The 18725-nt window shown below is 44.3% G+C and overlaps 1 protein-coding gene across 4 annotated transcripts in view; it reads right to left on the bottom strand.

The window, feature by feature from the left end:
• Positions 1-5110, bottom strand: part of ARHGAP44 (Rho GTPase activating protein 44) — a 143236-nt gene extending 138126 nt beyond the window's left edge. For 2 of the 4 annotated variants that reach the window (XM_060290552.1, XM_060290554.1), the window contains exon 1: positions 4718-5109. In XM_060290552.1, the coding sequence (XP_060146535.1) occupies positions 4718-4770 (53 nt within the window). In that variant the 5' untranslated portion in view covers positions 4771-5109. Of the gene's footprint in view, positions 1-4179; positions 4224-4717 lie in introns of those variants that run through there. The other 2 variants (XM_030861384.2, XM_060290553.1) reach the window with 2 other exon arrangements.
• Positions 5111-18725: the final 13615 nt, after the last annotated feature.

Raw genomic sequence — 18725 nt, 5'->3', positions numbered from 1 at the left:
TAACAGTCTTCTGAGGCAAGGGTTACCGTGACCCCCACTGTGCAGATTGAAAAAAAAACCCCTCCTCCTCCCCAGGTCAAAGTGTCAGTTTTACTTCCATTTTCTCGGTCACTTAGCAGGTCTCTAAATCTCAGCTCAGGGAGACCAACCCACCAATTCCACCCAACACAAACCAAACACCACTTGCAAGAAAAATACTCTATGCCTTTCAGGATGCCTCTCACCCCAGCAGCCGATAGACTCTCCTGAAGGCAAAAAAAAAAAAAAAAAAAAAAAGCAACGTAAGTCAGGCATGAACTAGTTCCTCCCTTAAATCTTGCTCTGTCCTTCCAAAGCCCAGCTGTGCAGCTGTGTTCACGCCTCTATATGCCCCTGCCCACCACAAAATGAAAGAGGCCCGGTGTCAGGAGCCTCTTGCATCTCTGTCTACGATGCAGGGATCCCTTGCTCACTCATGCCTTCGGCTGCCAAAGAATTTCAGAGAACAGACTATACACCAGGCATTAGGACAGTTAACCCTGCCTTCGAGGAACTTGAAGTCTAGTGGGAAAGGTAAACAAGACGAGACAAAAACAATGCATGCCTTGCAGACACAGATTCCAAGAGAGAAACAGGGATTTTGTTTACCCTGCACTGCAAGAGGCCCTGAACCAGCCCAGAGCCTAGCACACAGCAGGCGTCCAATAAGCATTTACTGAATAAAGGAAAGAATGAACGAATGCCACGTGCATACAATCCAGTAGCAGTTATAGCATATGCCCAAAGATACTTTGAGCTACTATTTATGGAGCATGCCCTAGTGCTGAGCACAGTGTTGGGTGCTTTTCAGGGGTAATCTCAGGTCCTCATTGCCACAATTACCACATTACTGTTACCGAGTCCAAGCCCGTGCTACTCGCTGCATGACAGGCCCATAAATCGAGAGACGAGGTGATGGGGCAGGGAATAATGACTTTATTCCGAAAGCCAGCAGACCCAGAAGACGGTGGACTCGTGCCCCAAAGAACTGTCTTGCCTGAGTTAGAATTCAGGCTTCTTTTACACAAAAAGGGGAGGGGGTAAAGGCAAACACTTCCTGGCTCCTGTCAGCCTCCAGAAGGGAGGTGTTAATTTCTTCCTCCCTGCATTCACAGGTGGGCATGGTCAGGATGTTTCCTGTGAGCTAAACAAAGGTATTTTAGCTTAATGATCATGACCTGGGAGGCAGGGTTCCCAGAGATGGGCCATTATGTGTAATTTAAGCTTATAGGCAACATCCCTTTAGTGACTGACTTGTAATAGAACACAAAGGGTCTTCCCTATTACATTACCACAGGGCAACTCTTGTTATGCCCATTTTGCAGATGAGGAGACTAAGGTGCAGATTTCAGCTCAAGATCCCGTAGTCAGTAACCAACCAACCAGATCCATCGCACCCGAAAGCCGGTGCTAGCTGGAACCATTAGGCACATGGTGGTCCAGTCTTGAAGGGCCAGGGATGCTTCCCAGAGGATGAGCTGAAGTGAAAGGACAGAGAGAGTCCAAAGCAGAAGGAATGTGTGCAAAGACGGGAGAGGCAGACCAAGGAGGAGACGAAACTTTTCCCAGTTAAGTGCAGTGGGTTTGAAACTCTTCCCAGATGCTGGTACCCTCTCCACGGAGAGGTGAGCACTTCAAGAGGAAATACCGTTAGCTCCACTGAGTACGTGTAAGCACGGCAATTCCTACGTTGTTAAAGGGACTGGATCTGACCTCCGGAGGTTTTATATTCAGAAGACCTCCCAAACCCGCAACTTATGGAAGGCGAGCTGGGTGAAGAGCCGTGAGGAAGGGCACCGCTCCAGCCCACCTCTCAGCCTTCCCTCAAAGACAGGAACGTCGGCATTTCAAAGACATGCAAGGACAAGAATCCAGCGGCTTGTTAAAGCCACGCCACTAGGTGGTCCACCAACCCCACACCTGAATTCCAAGCATCCAATCCTATTGCTTCCACGGATTCAAGAAATTAAGAAGCAGTGTTAGCATCATGCCTCACTACATTCTCAGTAAGACAAAGGCTGCCCCTTTTATTTACCTGCATGGACCCTACGGCAAACTCTTTTACCCTTGTCAGTAAACATGAACTGAGCACCAACTGCCTACAAGGCACTGTGCTATATACAATGAGCATTAGTGGCGATCTATACATTCTGTGGTACTGTATTTGTAAGAAGTCAAAAAAAGAAAACTAAGCATTTCAAAGAGTGATGAGTGCTGTGACAAAAACGAACAGGATAATGGGCGGGGCCGTGAAGGAGCGGGGGGCTCTCAAAGGCCTTTGAGCTAAAGACCTGGATGATGAAGAAAAGGCAATATGGGAAGAGCGGACCCTCAGCTGGGCAGGGAAAGTGGGAAACAGCTCGAACAAAGCCCCTAGATGGAAATGAGCTTGGTGCGTTGGGGGCAAGGAAGCCTATCGTGGCTGGAGCACAGTGGAGGAGGGGCGGGCAGGCGGGTGGGCGGAACAGGAGTATGGAAAGACAAGGAGGGGGTCAAGTCGGACAGGGTCTTGTAGACCCCTGGAAAGACTTGGGGCGCTTGGTGCACTGAGATGCCCCTGGAGGCTTTCAAGCAGCAAAGCGGCACAAACTGGTTTTTGCTCTAAAAGGTTCACTCAGAATGTCACCAAAATGGATACAAGTTAGTGATACTCAAGAGTGGGCTGGCCCCCACTTTACCCGGTGCAGGACACCACGGATGCCATCTGACGAAGAGCCAGAAATTCATCCACACGCCAGCATCCACCAGAGACTCCATAAACAAGTGGAAAGTACCTCTTAGTGACCAGCTGCTTGGACTTCCAAGAACGTGCTTTCAAATTAGTAAGACCACCTGGTTCCTATTCTGAAACCCAACCTCTTCCCTTTTTCCCTTGGTCATTACATCCATGGATGAGGGTGGAAATCAGGTTTTATGCCCAAGGTTCGTAAATCCTACCACTTCAAAACAAGTCCTGAAGAGAGAAAGAGCTGTGTTTCAGGGGCGCCAGGGAGGAAGCGTGAACACCTTGTTACCATTTCGCTTCCAGCACCAAAGAGACACCCCAGGACCAAGTGAGAAGGGCAATCCAAGTCTACGGTCAGGGGCCTCTTGGTCACGTGGTTGGTCTGGTGCGATGACCTGATGACAGAGGCCAGCCAGCAGAGTGATGCAGAAATCAAGTCACCAAAGACATGTCAACTCAACTGTCATCTGCTAAACAACCCAGACAGGACAACACTGCTTCCGCGTCCAACACATCCAAAGGCAGCCTGTGTGCAGCTATATCTGTGGCAATGCCATGCCAGAAATCTGGGCTAATCTGACTCTGCTATTCATAAATTCTCCCCCATGTGAAGGCACATGTGTTTGGGAAAGGAAAATGCATCCAAGTCAATTTTAGACATGGTTACTTGGAAACCATCTGGCGTCCCTGGAAGGATACGAAGCCACCACATCCCCTGCCCTCAAATGCCCACCATAATCAGGGCAGTATGCTTACATGGGCATTCAGTGTCCCCAGTTAGGTCCCCACTCCCGCCCTACCAAATGCCAGTTCGGGCTCCATTTCCCACCCAAGAAAGGTATTGGGTTTCTTGGTAAACCTAGCGGAGGGCCCTCGATGTGTTGAGCTCGCACTTGAACTGCACCCAAGGCTGGGTTCTCTGCTTTCTGCCGCCGGCCTTAGTAGGGAACACCTGCATTCCTTGACCACAGCAACAACAGAAATCCCTCCCCAGGGACATAAGTTCCACGAAAAATCCCCTCTACCTAACCACCCTGCGTGCAGAGCCTGTCGAGCTTTGGAAGAGAACCACCAGAACCCTTCTGTAACATCAATAGAGCCTGGCACCCCGCGGAGCATCTTCTGAAGACACTAGCCCAGATGTAGCCCATTTTCACCGCGATGACAGCCACAGCCGGCTGGGTCTCGCAGCGTCCTAGGGCCTGGCTCTTCCTGACTGTGAGGCCTCGGTCCCCCTCCCCTACCTGGCTGTGATCTTCTGCTTAACTCATCTTCCAGAGGAGCTGGGCCTCCCTTTCCGCAGCCTCCCTCCCTCCCTGCGCTGAAACCTGTCTCAGAACCAAGCCGACAGCAGCGCCATTCCACCAGCACCTGCCCTGCCCCCGCTTCCCCCACCCCTACAGATGCTCTCTCCACCACCTAACGCCTCGACAAACCCGGCCAGGAGAGAGATCCAGAATCTCATACGGTCAGAGCCCCAGGAAACAAACACGGCAGGAGGCGCAGGCTCAGCTCTGCCAAGACGACCAGGCCCAACACTCCCCCGGACCCCCGAGGAGCCCCGAACTCGGCCCAGGGGAAAGCATCTTCGCAGGGCGACCGCGGTTCGGCGGCCTCCAGCGCCATCAGAGCGAACACCTGTTTCCAGGAAGCTCTGGGACCAGAGGGAGAAGGGAGTCCCGGGGAAAGGCAGGGAGGACGAGGTGAAGGGGCAGCTGGGGACGCAGGTAAAGGATGCGTCACAGTTTGCGCTTGGCAACCGGAGCCCCGGAGCAGCGGGCAGAGCATGAGAAGGGGTCCGGGAAGTTCAGGGAGGAGGGCTTGCGCCCGCGAGCGGCGCCCCGAGGGGGCGAGGGCCGGCAGGGAGCGAAGGGCGGAGGGCCAGAGGCCGGCGCGCCCGCTCCATCACCTGCGCGCCCGGCGGATGCAGGCTCGCAGCGCACCCCGGCCCGCGGCGGCCAGCGGGTGACCTACCTGCCCACCGTCTGGTTGGCCAGCTGGCGCATGCGGTTAAACTGCTTCTTCATCGTGGTCCCGCTGGCGCGCTATCCCGGGAGCTGGGGAGGACGGAGCAGCCCGGAGCCCGCCGCAGGGTTACATGGCTCCCGCGCGGAGCCTCCCGGGCGACGGCGGCGGCACTGCGGAGCCTCCGGAGCCGTCTGGCCCCGAGCGCACCTCCCTCCCGGGGGCTCCACCGCCTACTCCCCCTGCCGCCGCGGCGCCGGCTGCCGCATCCTCCTCCTCACGCGCGCCGCGGCGCCTTCATCCCAACGCCCGGGCCGCCCTGGGCGCCGCCGGGTCCGCCCCGGCTGCTTGCCCCCAGCCCAGCTCCGGCGCGGGACCCGGGTCTCCGCAGGCTGGCTGGCCGGCGGCCGGGGGTCCCCGCTGCGCCTGTGCGGAGGGCGCCGTGCATTCTGGGACTTGTAGTTCCGCGCCCGGCGCCCACCTTCCCTCTGCCCGAAGTTTCCACGTGCGGCGGGGCGCGGAGGTGGGCAGAGGCGGCGTAGCCGGCGGCTTTGCCCTTAGCATTCTAGGAAGGGAAAGGTTTTCCTGCTTTAGAAATAAAGTGGAACCGAGAATACAACGGCACATTAAGAGCATCTGTCTTCCATTGTCTCTTTTTTAAAATGAAATACAGGTGACTTACAGTATCATATTAGTTTCAGGTGTACTACATAATGATGTGACATTTGCATACATTATGAAATGATCACCACCATAAGTCTAGTAACCATATGTCCCCACACAAGTTGTTACAATATTACTGACCATATCCCTTATGCTGTATATTACATCCCCGTGACTTATTATATAACTGGAGGTTTGAACCTCTTAATCCCCTTCACCTCTTTCGCCCGCAGCCCCTCCACCCTCGTCTCTTCTGGCAACCACCTGTGTGTATTTTAAGTGAACGGGAGGCATCGCTGCTTTGAATTCACAGGAGGAGTTTTGCCAGCAGGAACGTGTCTCATAAAGTTGCACCTGATGAACATTGGGGGCGGGGTTAAGCTTGGGGCACAGGGGTTGATGGTCAGATTTTGAACCAGGCATAGTTTGCATCCCAGGAATTTGATCCTCGCTTTTCACCAAACCTAGTAGGTAACCAGAAGCCAATATAATGATAGTGGCATTGTAATCACGGGCCGAATTTGACCAGGACAACTTTCTTGTGTGTCTTACATTCCAGCCTCATTTCCCTTCCACCGCTGGGTCATCAGCTGTGACCCGCCTGCAGCGTCCTACACAGCGTCCTACACAGGGGCAGCCCATTGACCTCAGTTGGCTCTTGAAAAGGGCTCGTTGACTTTCTGCAGCCTCTATCCTTAAGAAAACAAAGGTGATTGCAGTTAGGTTTCATCATGATCTACCGAGTAAGAGCAGTGTTGTCGCGTGGTAGGGTCTTTGGATCAAACCGATATGAGTTTATATTAGAATTCCAAATACCAATTATATAACCTTAGGGAAAAATGCACACCCTCCCTAAGCCTCAGTTTTCTCATCTCTAATAGAGAAATAATACTGCATGAGAAATAGCAAAGTTAGAGAACTATTTGCTAAATTACCAACAATCAAAAAACATCTAAATTTCTATGTAGTACATTGTCATCTTCATTTACTACAAATATGATTATTGTGAGTGCACTAGAGAAAAATGCTATTCCTACAACAGAAGTACTAATGTGATAAATGAAAGAACTTTTTTGAAACGGGATATGTTGCATACGTTGATTATAGTTGCAAGATGTCCCAAATATGGTTCCAAGTATCTTGCTGGCCAGCTGAAGAAAAAAAAAGATGGTTTGAGGCATGTCTTGGCTGAATGAACAAGAAATCTTTAATTAGTTGTGAATTTAGCCTCAGTTTATTAGGTCAGCAGCTCTAGCCAATTAGTAAGTGAAAGCATTATTTGCTTTCAACCAACTGTGTTATGTCTATAATATCAACTTAATTTTTATACAAAGTGAAGTTATTTTCGTTTTGACATTTTTTAAAAAAACCAAGGCACAGCATGTTTTCATAAATAATAGTGAGGCATTAAGGGCACTGGCTGACTTTTAGTAGCACTGTCTCTGGTAACGTCTAGAACCTCACTGTCCAATACAGTAGCCACCAACTACACATGGCTATTGAAATTAAAATTCAATAAAATTTAAAATGTAGTTCCTCAATCACCCTAGCCACATTTTAAGGGCTTCATAGCCCCATGTGGCTAGGGGATGCTGTACTGGACAGCACAGAACTCTGGTAGACCACCCCAATATCATGCCAGACCCTGCCTTCAATTCTGAGATATTTCAGTTCAGTTCTGCTTCTCCACAAAAGACAGCCTACCCTGCTAGGTTGTGGTCCAATAATAGTTTATTAACTGGTGGTTTCTTCACAAATTTCTGTTCTCCTATGAGCTTTTCCTCCATTCAGCCGGGGCTTTTTCTGCTTCCTACCCCAGGGAGGGGATGACAGTGCAGAAAAAAAGAGCAAGGAGCGTCAAGACTACTCTTTTGATCTTTCAAAGCAGGCTTCAGAAACACATGTGAGAGAGCAGGGCTTTAAAAGAAAGGGGTTTGCAGTTTCAAGACTATGGGCTTTGGAATGTTAATAGTCTACGCCATTAATAGCAGGGTTTGAAGAATATCCTATCCTTCCTATTCTAGATAAAGAACCCAAAGCTGTGGGGTGTTGAACAAGATGATAGGGGAGGGGGAGGGGAGAGAGGGAGATGAAACGTAGACGATGAGCGTGCAGATTTTATTACTGTTCAAAAATGTCACTGCCTTCCCTATACAAAGGGATTATACTTCCTCTTCTCTTGAGGTCAAAATCGATCATGTGATTTTCCTTGGACAGAGAATATGCACAGAAGTGATTTTTGTCACTTCAGAGCAGAAGCTTTAAGAGTCATTTAGAGATCCTACCCCCTTCTTTTTTCACTCTGCCATGAGACCAGCAATGAGCCAGGTAGGGGCTGCCACGGATCACAGTCGTGGTGATCCAACTGGAATGAAAAGCAACACCTTTGTTGTCGTCAGAGGTTTGGGGACTGTTTGTTCCTGCAGCATCACTGAGTCTAAGCTGACTACGACAGAGGGAATCTCTGAGAAAGCGACTTTCCCCTTGCCCTTCCCAGGGTCAAAACTTAAGTTGGGTACAGGCAGGTTGGACGCAGATATATCACGTAGCTTTAGGTCATAGAGCAAAGGTCACAGAGAGCCTCCATGTGCGGGCCTGGGGCACCCAAAACACAGTGCTGTGGTGGTTCCAGGGTTCCCTGCACCAAGCCACACGCAATGAACGTGTGTATGCCAGGAGGGCTTACAAAGGTACCAGAAAGAGCTGGACGCGATGCTGCTGGCATCAAAGATGATGAGAAGGCAGCAACGGCTGGGGTGTGCAATCAACAAGCCCCAAAGTACTCTGACATTTAATTTCTATCACCAGAAGAATGGACCGAATGTTTCAGCTAAGCGCATTTGAAGAAGACAATGAAAGGGAGGAGAAGGAGGAAGAGGAAGAGAGAGGAGGGGGAAGAGAAAGAAGAAAGAAAATTCTATTTTATACCTGACTCTGATCTATGGAAGGATAATACTGCCCGCTCCTATGGACCTTACATGTGGCCACGTGACTTGCTTTGACCAACAAAACAGGGGTCTCTTACTTGCTTCGACAATGTGGTAGTACTATTTATCTGAGATCCATTTCCTTTGAAATCTGATATTCCATTTGGGAGCCCCTGAATTAGAGTGGTTTTAGCATCTTAATCCTCAGTCCCAGCATTGGCTGGAGCTGCCCTGTCCAACTCAGGAGTCACTAAAGAAAAACGGTGATTTAAATTTAAGTTTAAATTAAGTTCAAGAGAATTAGAAATTGAGTTCCTCAGTGACACTAGCCACATTTCAAATACCCCCAAACCACACATAGCTTGTGTCTGCCATATTAGATAGTGTAAAATAGAGCACCAACGTCATCACTGAAGGTTCTATTGGACAGTACTGGCCTTTAGAACAGAATTCAAAACACAGGGTCCAAATACCATACGGTATCACTTATATGTGAAATCTAAAATATGAGACAAATGAACTTACTAACAAAACCGAAACAGACTCACATAGAAAACAAATTTATGGTTACCAAAGGGTAAAGGGGGTGGGGGAGGGATAAATTAGGAGTTTGGGATTAGCAGATACACACTATTATATATAAAACAGATAACCAACAAGGTCCTACTGTATAGCACAGGGAACTATATTCAATATCCTATGATAAACCATAATGGAAAAGAATATGAAAAAGAATATATATATATGTGTATGTGTATATATATATATATATATAATCACTTTGCTGTACACCAGAAACTAACACAACATTGTAAATCCACTCTAGTTCAATTTAAAAAAATAAAAAAAAAAAAACAAAACACGGTCCACCAGAAGAGAGAAAACAGAACAGGAAGTGACAAGCTCAGTGTAATTATGGCCGGTCATTTTTTTTTTTGCGGTACACGGGCCTCTCCCATTGCGTGCTCCGGACACGCAGGCTCAGCGGCCATGGCTCATGGGCCCAGCCGCTCCGCGGCATGTGGGATCTTCCCAGACGGGGGCATGAACCCGCGTCCCCTGCATTGGCAGGCAGACTCCCAACAATTGCGCCACCAGGGAAGCCCTATGGCCGGTCATTTTATCTCACCTATCCAGGGTATTCTTTCCTCATCTATTATATGGGGGTTTATAGCCCAAGATCTCTAAGCCTTAAGTTTTGGGAAATCCACCAACTGACCAATCTACTTGCTCAATAAATCGCTGTTGGCCTGGATATGCCTAAGCCTTCCAGGATTTTACAAGTCCAAAGTTATATTCAGTGTTACGCTATAAGTGAAGGATATTATTACCCTTTTCAGATTCCAATCACCTTTATACCAGCAAGTATAAAACTTACACCATTAAAACATACCTGTTAGTCCAAAGTATCTTTTTTTTTTTTTTTTTTTTTTTTTTTTTTTTGGTACGCGGGCCTCTCACTGCTGTGGCCTCTCCCGTTGCGGAGCACAGGCTCCGGACGCGCAGGCTCAGCGGCCATGGCTCTCGGGCCCAGCCGCCCCGCGGCATGTGGGATCTTCCCGCACCGGGGTACGAACCCGTGTCCCCTGCATCGGCAGGCAAACTCTCAACCACTGCGCCACCAGGGAAGCCCAGTCCAAAGTATCTTTAAACAGGATGATAGATGTTCCCATCTTGGGGCATATCAACTCCAATTTTTCAGCTCTCCTTGGATCTATATCTTTGCCAGAACCTTATCATGGACAGAGTGTATTTCCCTACCTAGTAACTTTGGACTTGGCTATGTGACGGCTTTGGCCAATGGCATGTGGATGGAAGGGACACGTGCCACCTCCACCCAATGTATTAAGAGGCTTTCTTCACCTCTGTCAGTGCCATAAGATGAACTTCCCTGAGGGGACTATCTGTCACCTTGGGCTCCAGAACAAACAGTTGTTGAGGCAGCCCTGATACGGACTACAGCTGAAATTAAGGGAGTAATTGATGAACTCATTCTAGGGTGGGCTACTTTAAAAGACAGATAAAATGAATAGAGCTCAAGAAAGGGAAAAAGAAGAAAAACTGAAAGGTACAACTTTAGGAATGAGAAAAAGGATTTAATCACAGATGCCAAAAGAAATTATGAGAATACTTTTGTAATTTTATGTCTACTTGTTTCAAAGTAAGCTCTTTTTTCACTAGGAAAATATATATTACTACAGATGTTTTTAAAATAGGTAGCAATGGGGACTTCCCTGGCAGTCCAGTGGTTAAGAGTCTGTGTTCCCCATGCAGGGGGCACAGGTTCGATCACTGGTCTGGAAACTAACATCTGGCATGCTGCACAGCACAGCCAAAAAAAAAAAAAAAATAGGTAGCAAGACCCCTATGTTCATAGCAGCACTATTTACAATAGCCAAGACATGGAAACAACCTAAATGTCCATCGACAGATGAATGGATAAAGAAGATGTGGTACATATATATAGAATGGAATACTACTCAGCCATAAAAAAGAATGAAATAATGCCATTTGCAGCAACATGGATGGACCTAGAGATTATCATACTAAGTGAAGTAAGTCAGACAAATACCATATGATATCACTTACATATGGAATCTAAAATATGACACAAATGAACTTACCTACAAAACAGAAACAGACTCACAGACGTAGAGAACAGACTTGTGGTTGCCGAGGGGGAGAGGGTAGGAGAGGGATGGATTGGGAGTTTGGCATCAGCAGATGCAAACTATTATATACAGGATGGATAAACAACAAGGTCTTACTGTAGAGCATAGGGAACTGTATTCAATATCCTGGGATAAACACATAATGGAAAAGAATACAAAAAAGAATGTGTATATATATATATATATGTATGTATGTACGTATGTATGTATGTATAATCGAATCACTTTGCTGTACACCCAAAACTAACACAACAGTGTAAATCAACTATATTTCAATAAAATAAATTTTAAAAAATAAAAATAAATAAAATAGGTAGCAAGTATGAGTAGACCAAGAACACTGAAAAAATTGGAAAAGTCGTTACAAAATAACACTCCCCAAAGTAGTCAGGCTCAGATAATTTCACTTATTTAAAAAAACTATAAATTTATTTCAGAGATTCAAGAAACAGGTCATTCTTCAGCTATTTAAAGTGTTCCAGAGCACAGAAATAAAGGGAAAGCAACTCAGTTCATTTTATGAAATTGGCCTAACCCTGTAACCAAACTTGATGAATGCAGCACAAACATGAAACAAACACAAAAACAACAAACCAGTATCTTAAGAATAGACATAAAAATTATGAATAAAATTAATCCACTAATAGAATGTTAATGAATAAAATCTAACACTATATGTGTTTACATATAAATGCAGGTACATTTTCATGGTATTTATTGAGGAATGAATAGTGCAGATAAATTAAAAAATAAAAACCGTGCCTACTCTTACTAACCAAGATAACATTATGAATTTATAAATATATTTCAAAAAAGGGATCACACTTGTTAGGTCAGTATGTTCATTCCCATCTTCTGTTATTTTAAATATCTCTGTGATTAACGTGGTGACTAAAACTTTGCACATATACTTTCTTAAGATCAAAATTAAAGAATTAGAATTTCTGCATCAAGATACACACCACTGGGGCTTCCCTGGTGGCGCAGTGGTTGAGAGTCCGCCTGCCGATGCAGGGGGACACAACTTCGTGCCCCAGTCCGGGAAGATCCCACATGCCGCGGAGCGGCTGGGCCCGTGAGCCATGGCCGCTGAGCCTGCGCGTCCGGAGCCTGTGCTCCGCAACAGGAGAGGCCACGACAGTGAGAGGCCCGCGTACCGCAAAAAACAAAACAAAACAAAAAAAACCACACCACTGTATATAAAATAGATAAACCACAAAGACCTACTATATAGCACAGGGAACTATATTCAATATCTTGTAATAACCTATAATGGAAAAGAAACTGAAATACATATATATTTGTGTGTGTATATGTGTATGTATGTGTATATATACATACATATATAACTGAATCACTTTGCTGTACACCTGAAAATAACACATGGCAAATCAACTAGAGTTCAATTTAAAAAGAGAATTTCTGCATCAGAGTGTGTCATGTTTTCAAGTTTATTCTTGTATTGCCAAATTATCTTCTAGATTAAAAAATGGAAACATTTTGCAGGCCCACCTACCATGCATAAATGTTCTATTTTCCCCACACCCTGACCTATATGGGGTATTACCACTTTAATAATCCTGCCAGATGAAGAGCTAAGAAATAGCATTATAGTGCTATTTTAATTGGCAGGGTTTTTCTTTTTTATCGCATTAAACATTTTTGTCACATGTTTCATGGCTATGAGTGTTTCTTCTTCAGTTAATTGCTCACTTCTTCATGTCCTCAGCCTGGTTTTCTCTTACGGCGTTCCATATTTTCTTAGTGATATTAAAAAGCTCTTTTGTTATATTAACTATACTAATGCTATTGTATCTTATGGCAATGTTTCCCCTAGTTTGGCCTTCCCCCTTTTAAAACCTCTAACGTTGATTTTTGTCTTCCAGGAATTTTACATTTTTCATGTGGTCAAATCCATCAATCTTTTCCTTTATGTTTTACGCCCTTAGTTTAATGCTTAGAAAGTCTACTCTATCCTCAAAGGGTAGAAATATTCAACTGTATTTTCACCTAAGCCTTTTCATGTGTTAATTCTCTTTATTTGGAATCAATTTTAAATTCAACTTTGAGGACCAAAAAGTTAACTAGAGCCAATAGTTTTGATTCATTTCTTCCTCTAAAGTCATTCTGAAATAATTCAGGTATATATATATGTGTGTGTGTGTGTGCGCGCGTATATATATATATATATATATATATATATATATATATATGAAAAAATTCTATTTCACTCGTGGAAATTAGGGAAACGTCCTACTTCCTACCTTGGCAGAAAATAGTACCAGTGATTCTGAGTCAGGGAAGCTGTCCAGGAAAACGTTACTATGTGTGGTAACCTTTTGGGGGAAATTAAACAGAGACCAACACCATCTCCAATAGACCGCTGCCCCCACCATCTCAGCCACCAAATCCTGACTAACCAGACCTCTCTGAGAATGAACAAACGCACACACACAAAGACTGAGTAGTTCAATATAATGGTAAAGATGATGATGATGCCGGCAGTGATGATAGCAAGTGACGCTGAAGATAGTAATAAACCATGTAGCTAAGCAATACTGTAAGGATCTCAACACTCATTATCCTGTTCAATCCTGAAAAGAACTCTGGGATGAGGGTTTTATTACACCCATCAAATAAATCAAAGCTCAGAGGCTTTCTGTGAATTCAAGTGTCACCACTGGGCTGCAAACCCAGGTTTCTCTAGTTCAAATGCCTGGGCTTTTATTACAGGTTATTACCTCCATAACACAGGGAGGCGAATCTGAGGACTCAGAGAAATGTCCTCCAGTGAAAAAGTTAAGCAGGAAGTAAGGGAAATAGAGTTTTTAAAGTCTAATTTGTATTCTTGGTGAGAACAGAGAGAACATGGCTTTAATATGACAGGAGCTGGTTGCCAAGAAAAAGAGCTATATTAAACAAGAAAGAGTCCTTGGATAAGAAACATACGACTTCCAAACTAATGAAACTCAACAGAGGCAGGAAATAGCAGATTTGGCACTGCCCGAAGCAAAACTGGGGCATTCCAACATGGGCTGGAAGAAAGTTCCCCAAAATTCGGAGGAAAAAAGTAGGTAATTCAATGAAAGGAAAGGAAAAGGAAGAGAGACATGGAATCTTTTTCAGAACATTAAAAAATATATATACATGTAATAGAATTTCCAGAGCAAATGATGAGGAAGAAAATAGCATAAAAGTTCTTGAAAAGATACTCTGCACAGCTGAAGAAAGGCCCAAATCAAAATTGAAATCATTCATCAAGTACCAGAATATATTACTGCAGCGGGTAGAGGTGGAAGCCCTAGATGTAGCTTGGTAAAACTTCTGAATTTCAAAGATAGACACATACTGTACTGTATATTTGAAATTTGCTAAGCGTAAATCTTAGACGTTCTCATCATAAGAAAAAGAATTGTAATTTGTGTGGCATAGATGTTAACTAATTGTGGTGATCATTTCGCAATATATACAAATATCGAATCATTATGTTGTATACCTGAAACTAATATAATGTTATATATCAATTATACCTCAATCTAAAAGGACAACCACTGCCAAGGGGGAGGGGGGTGGGGGAGGGATGGAGCGGGGAGTTGGGGTTAGCAGATGTGAGCTGTTATATATGGAACGGATAAACCTCAAGGTCCTACTGTATAGCACAAAGAACTATATTCAGTATCCTGTGATAAACCATAATGGAAAAGAATATAAAAATAGAATGTATATATACATATATATATGTATAACTGAATCACTTTGCTGTACAGCAGAAATTAACACAACATTGTAAATCAACTATACTCCAGTAAATAAATTAAAACAATTACCACCACCACCACAAAAAAAGGAAGATAGACAGATACAAATGTATATAAGTACTGTTCCGAGAAAAGTTTGTCTCTGAAGAAAAGCCGATTCTCTCAATGTTTCCTATTGGCAACACTCAATGCAATAAAATTTGGAGCCATGTTTACAGAGTTCCAATGGAAACAGGTTGTAACTCAAGTGCGACTCAAAAACTCTACATCTGGTCTGACATTCACAAACAAGGGCAAAAGAAAGTCATTTTTAAACATGCAATGCCTGGAAAGGTTTATCAACCACCCATTCTCTAAAAAAATTATTCTTCCCAAAAGAAATAAAAAATCAAAATAAAGAACAAGAGAGAACATTTTCTATAGGAACTTGGGGTAGGGAATGATTCCTTAAACATGACACCAGAAACTCTGACCTTAAAGGAAATATTGATACATGGGATTACTTAACAACGAAAGAGTTTGGTTTATCAGATAATACCATTAAGAGACTAAAAAAAGCAATCCTCAGAGTGGGAGAAGTTACTTGCAAACCACATAATAGTCAAAGGACTCAACTCCAGGATATATAAAGAATTCTACAATACAATAGGAAAAAGGCAGAAAACCTAAAAGAAAAATGGACGGGGGATGTGAAGGGTCGCCTTACCACAGAGACAAATCCAAATGGCCAAAGGACATATGAAAAGTTGCTAAACCTCGTTAGTCACCCAATATACGCCAATCGATTTTACAAGGGAATACCAAAACGCACCCATAGCCTGGCTAAAATTGAAAAAGACTGGCAAAAACCAAGCGTTGGCGAGGATGTAGCTCACCTGAAGCTCCTATATTTTGATGGGAGGTCAAGCCCCTCAGAAAGCTGTTTTCCATTATCAGCTGAGGCTTAGCAGTACGCAAAGCCCGTGACCCCACCATTTCACACGTTCAACAAAAATGTGTACATATCTGTACCAAAAGGCATGCGCTAGGATGTCTGTATCAGCAACATTTTCAATAGGCAGAAATTGGAAACAACTGAAACACCCATCCACAGTAGAGTGGACAAATAAAGGTGATACAGCCGTGTACCCCTACCACCTTCTCTCTTGTGTGTACTACCAAACTCTCATTCGCTTTTAGGTTACCTCAAATATCTCTCCTCTTGACAATCAATCCGTTGAATTTCTGACTCTCTGCTTTGGTCCTGTGTGTCTCCTTCCTCACATGGGCATGCTTCTTGAAAGGCAATGTCTGGATTTACTGTCTCCATTTCCTCACCGCCTTTCAATTCCTCGGTCTACATCCACCCGGCTTCACCACTGCACCCAAGATGCTCTCACCGCCTCCTTATTATTAAATCAAACAGCACTCTCCATTCCTTACCTTACTGAAACAGTAGCACTGGACACGATTGAAGACTCCCTCTTTCTTGACATTTTCTCCCGCCTCCGTGCCTGGGATACCACCTTCTTCCGGTCTTCTTCCTGGTTTTCTAGCCACGCCCTTTCCTCGCCTTCACCAATATCTTACGTGGTGGTGGTCCTCAGCATCCTGTTTTCTTCTCACTCCACACACTGTGTAGCTCATAGTCATCCCCGTGATTTCAGTTAATTTCCGTATGCTGACTTCTCCCATCCCTAAATCTCTACACAAAGGACTCTGAGTTCCAGACCTCTCTCGTGAGTGCTTTTGACTTGAGGGTCCTACAGGCAGTAGTCGCTCAAAACTCAAATTCACAATTTTTCCTATTAAGTCACTCATTCTGGCCTTTTGCCTCTGTGAATGGGATGAACATACACTGGACAACCACCTACCCCTCCCAGATCCGAATCCTCTCCTTTGCTCACCACATCCAGTGATCAAGCCCCATACTTTCCATTCTATTTCAAATCTACCTTAATCTCTCTATTGCTACGACCGTTTTCTTAGTCGAGTCACCATCAGCTTGTTGGCTGTTTTTTTACGGGTTCTTAGGTTACTACCATCACTCTAACCCCTAGCCTTACTCCATCATTCCTCATGTACAAAATTCAACATGTTGAATTTCCCTTGAAGTTCTCATGCCTGTAGAATAAGAAGGGCACCAATGATTTATCAAACGAATTCACAATTTACTCGGCTGCCCTTCCCTTATCCTCGTCACTCCAATCCATTTCCACACTATAGCCAGAGTTCTCTTTCTAAATAATTTGGAATTTGGGATTAACAGATACAGACTACTATATATAAAAATAGATAAACTACAAGGACCTACTGTATAGCACAGGGAACTATATTCAATATATTGTAATAATCTATAATGGAAAAGAAATGTGAAAAAGAATAGAGATATATATGTGTAACTGAATCACTTTGCTGTACACCTGAAACACTGTAAATCAAGTATATTTCAATAAAAAATTATAGTAAAAATAATAAAAATTAAATAAAAATAATAAAATAAAAATTAAAACATAAAGTGTAAAGATTATTATAGCACTTCCTTGCTTAAAATGCTTCAATGATACCCTCATGTTTTAAAGATAAGTTCACACTTATGGCAAATTCTCATTTATCTCCAGGCCTTTACACAGGCTGTTGCCTCTGCTTGGAATGCTTTCTCCCTCTGCTTTGGCCTGGCTAACTCCATTGTTGTAACTATCTTTGCTTGGTGGTCCTCTGGAGAGCCCTTCTTGACCATCCTCCCCACCCAAGACTTCCTTAAATGCCCTTTCTCTACCACATACCACATGGGAGCAGTATGCACTTACCCGCATGTAAGCAATTTAGGCTACGTTGTCATTCCTTGTTTGTTTCCTCCACTAGGTGACAAACTTCTCATCAACAGGGGTTGTATAGAGTAATCTATAGTTTGTGCATCCTTTTAGTTTATAGTTTGTTCCACCTTTTAGTAAAAGCGCCTCAACCTTGCTTTAGAAAAGCTCACCTTCTCCACTGTCAGTCCACGAGATTCAAATGGTCCCACACCGCAGCTCAGGGCTAAACAGGAGATCCAGACCCTATGGATGAATTTGTATCTCATGCTCATGGCCACAGAGATTGGTTCATGGATGAGACCGCTGAGAGACAGCTGTCAGATTTCTGTTGCAACTCTTAGGAATGAGAAACTCTTTTTGCTTGAGCTGCTAATCTGGCAGGATGAACACCTGGGGCTTCTGGCCATCTGTGACCTTCTTGCTTCTAAGTGGGGAGAACCCACGAGAAAGTAAGGCCAGAACAGGGAAGGAAGAGCTATGGCATGGGGCAAGATCAATGCTAGTCTGAACTAGAGCTGAGGACCCCCATTCCAGGGCTCTTTCACAAAATCTCAGCTCCTCCATTTGGTTTATATATGCACTGATGAGAAAATGATGGTCAGGAATAAATTTAGGGGAGAAAAGAAGATAAAAACTCAGTCTTCCTTGGGGAGTCTCTACAGATTTTATAGATCAACTTGATGCCCAATTTGTTCTACGTTACCATTCGGTTTGCTCAGCTGCGAAACTGATGAGAACATTGGGTTGGCTAACTTATCTGTCCGTGTGTTTTAACAGCATGTATGTAACTGCAGACTCTGTTCCTTTTCACTGAAGTCCTCATTTTATTAGTATCATCAGTGGTAAGTGCGGGTGAGACGTACAGTGTTTGAGATCAGGGACATCGGAGATAAATAAAGTGCGATTACTGGTTCTGCCAATTTTGAGACGTGTAACCTTAAGCGATTAACTTAGCCTTTCCAAACTCTGTTTCTTCAACGTAAACTGGGGATAATCACGGTACCGCTTCATGGGACCATTGTGAGAATTCAGTGAAATAACAGCACAATGCCTGGTACATCACATAGTTAAGAAAAAAGCTTCCATCTCTTTCTAAAATAAACATTTTATTTAAAAATATACATATATTTTTTTAAAAAGAACACATGCCAACTTTGGTATTTAGCCATTGCTTCTTTTCTCTTCCTGGTCACCCACATTTC

The sequence above is a fragment of the Globicephala melas genome, chromosome 20, assembly GCF_963455315.2.
Source record: "Globicephala melas chromosome 20, mGloMel1.2, whole genome shotgun sequence".
Classification (NCBI taxonomy): domain Eukaryota; kingdom Metazoa; phylum Chordata; class Mammalia; order Artiodactyla; family Delphinidae; genus Globicephala; species Globicephala melas.
The sequence above is the reverse complement of the archived record's forward strand: the minus strand, read 5'-3'. Positions and strand labels throughout refer to the sequence as shown.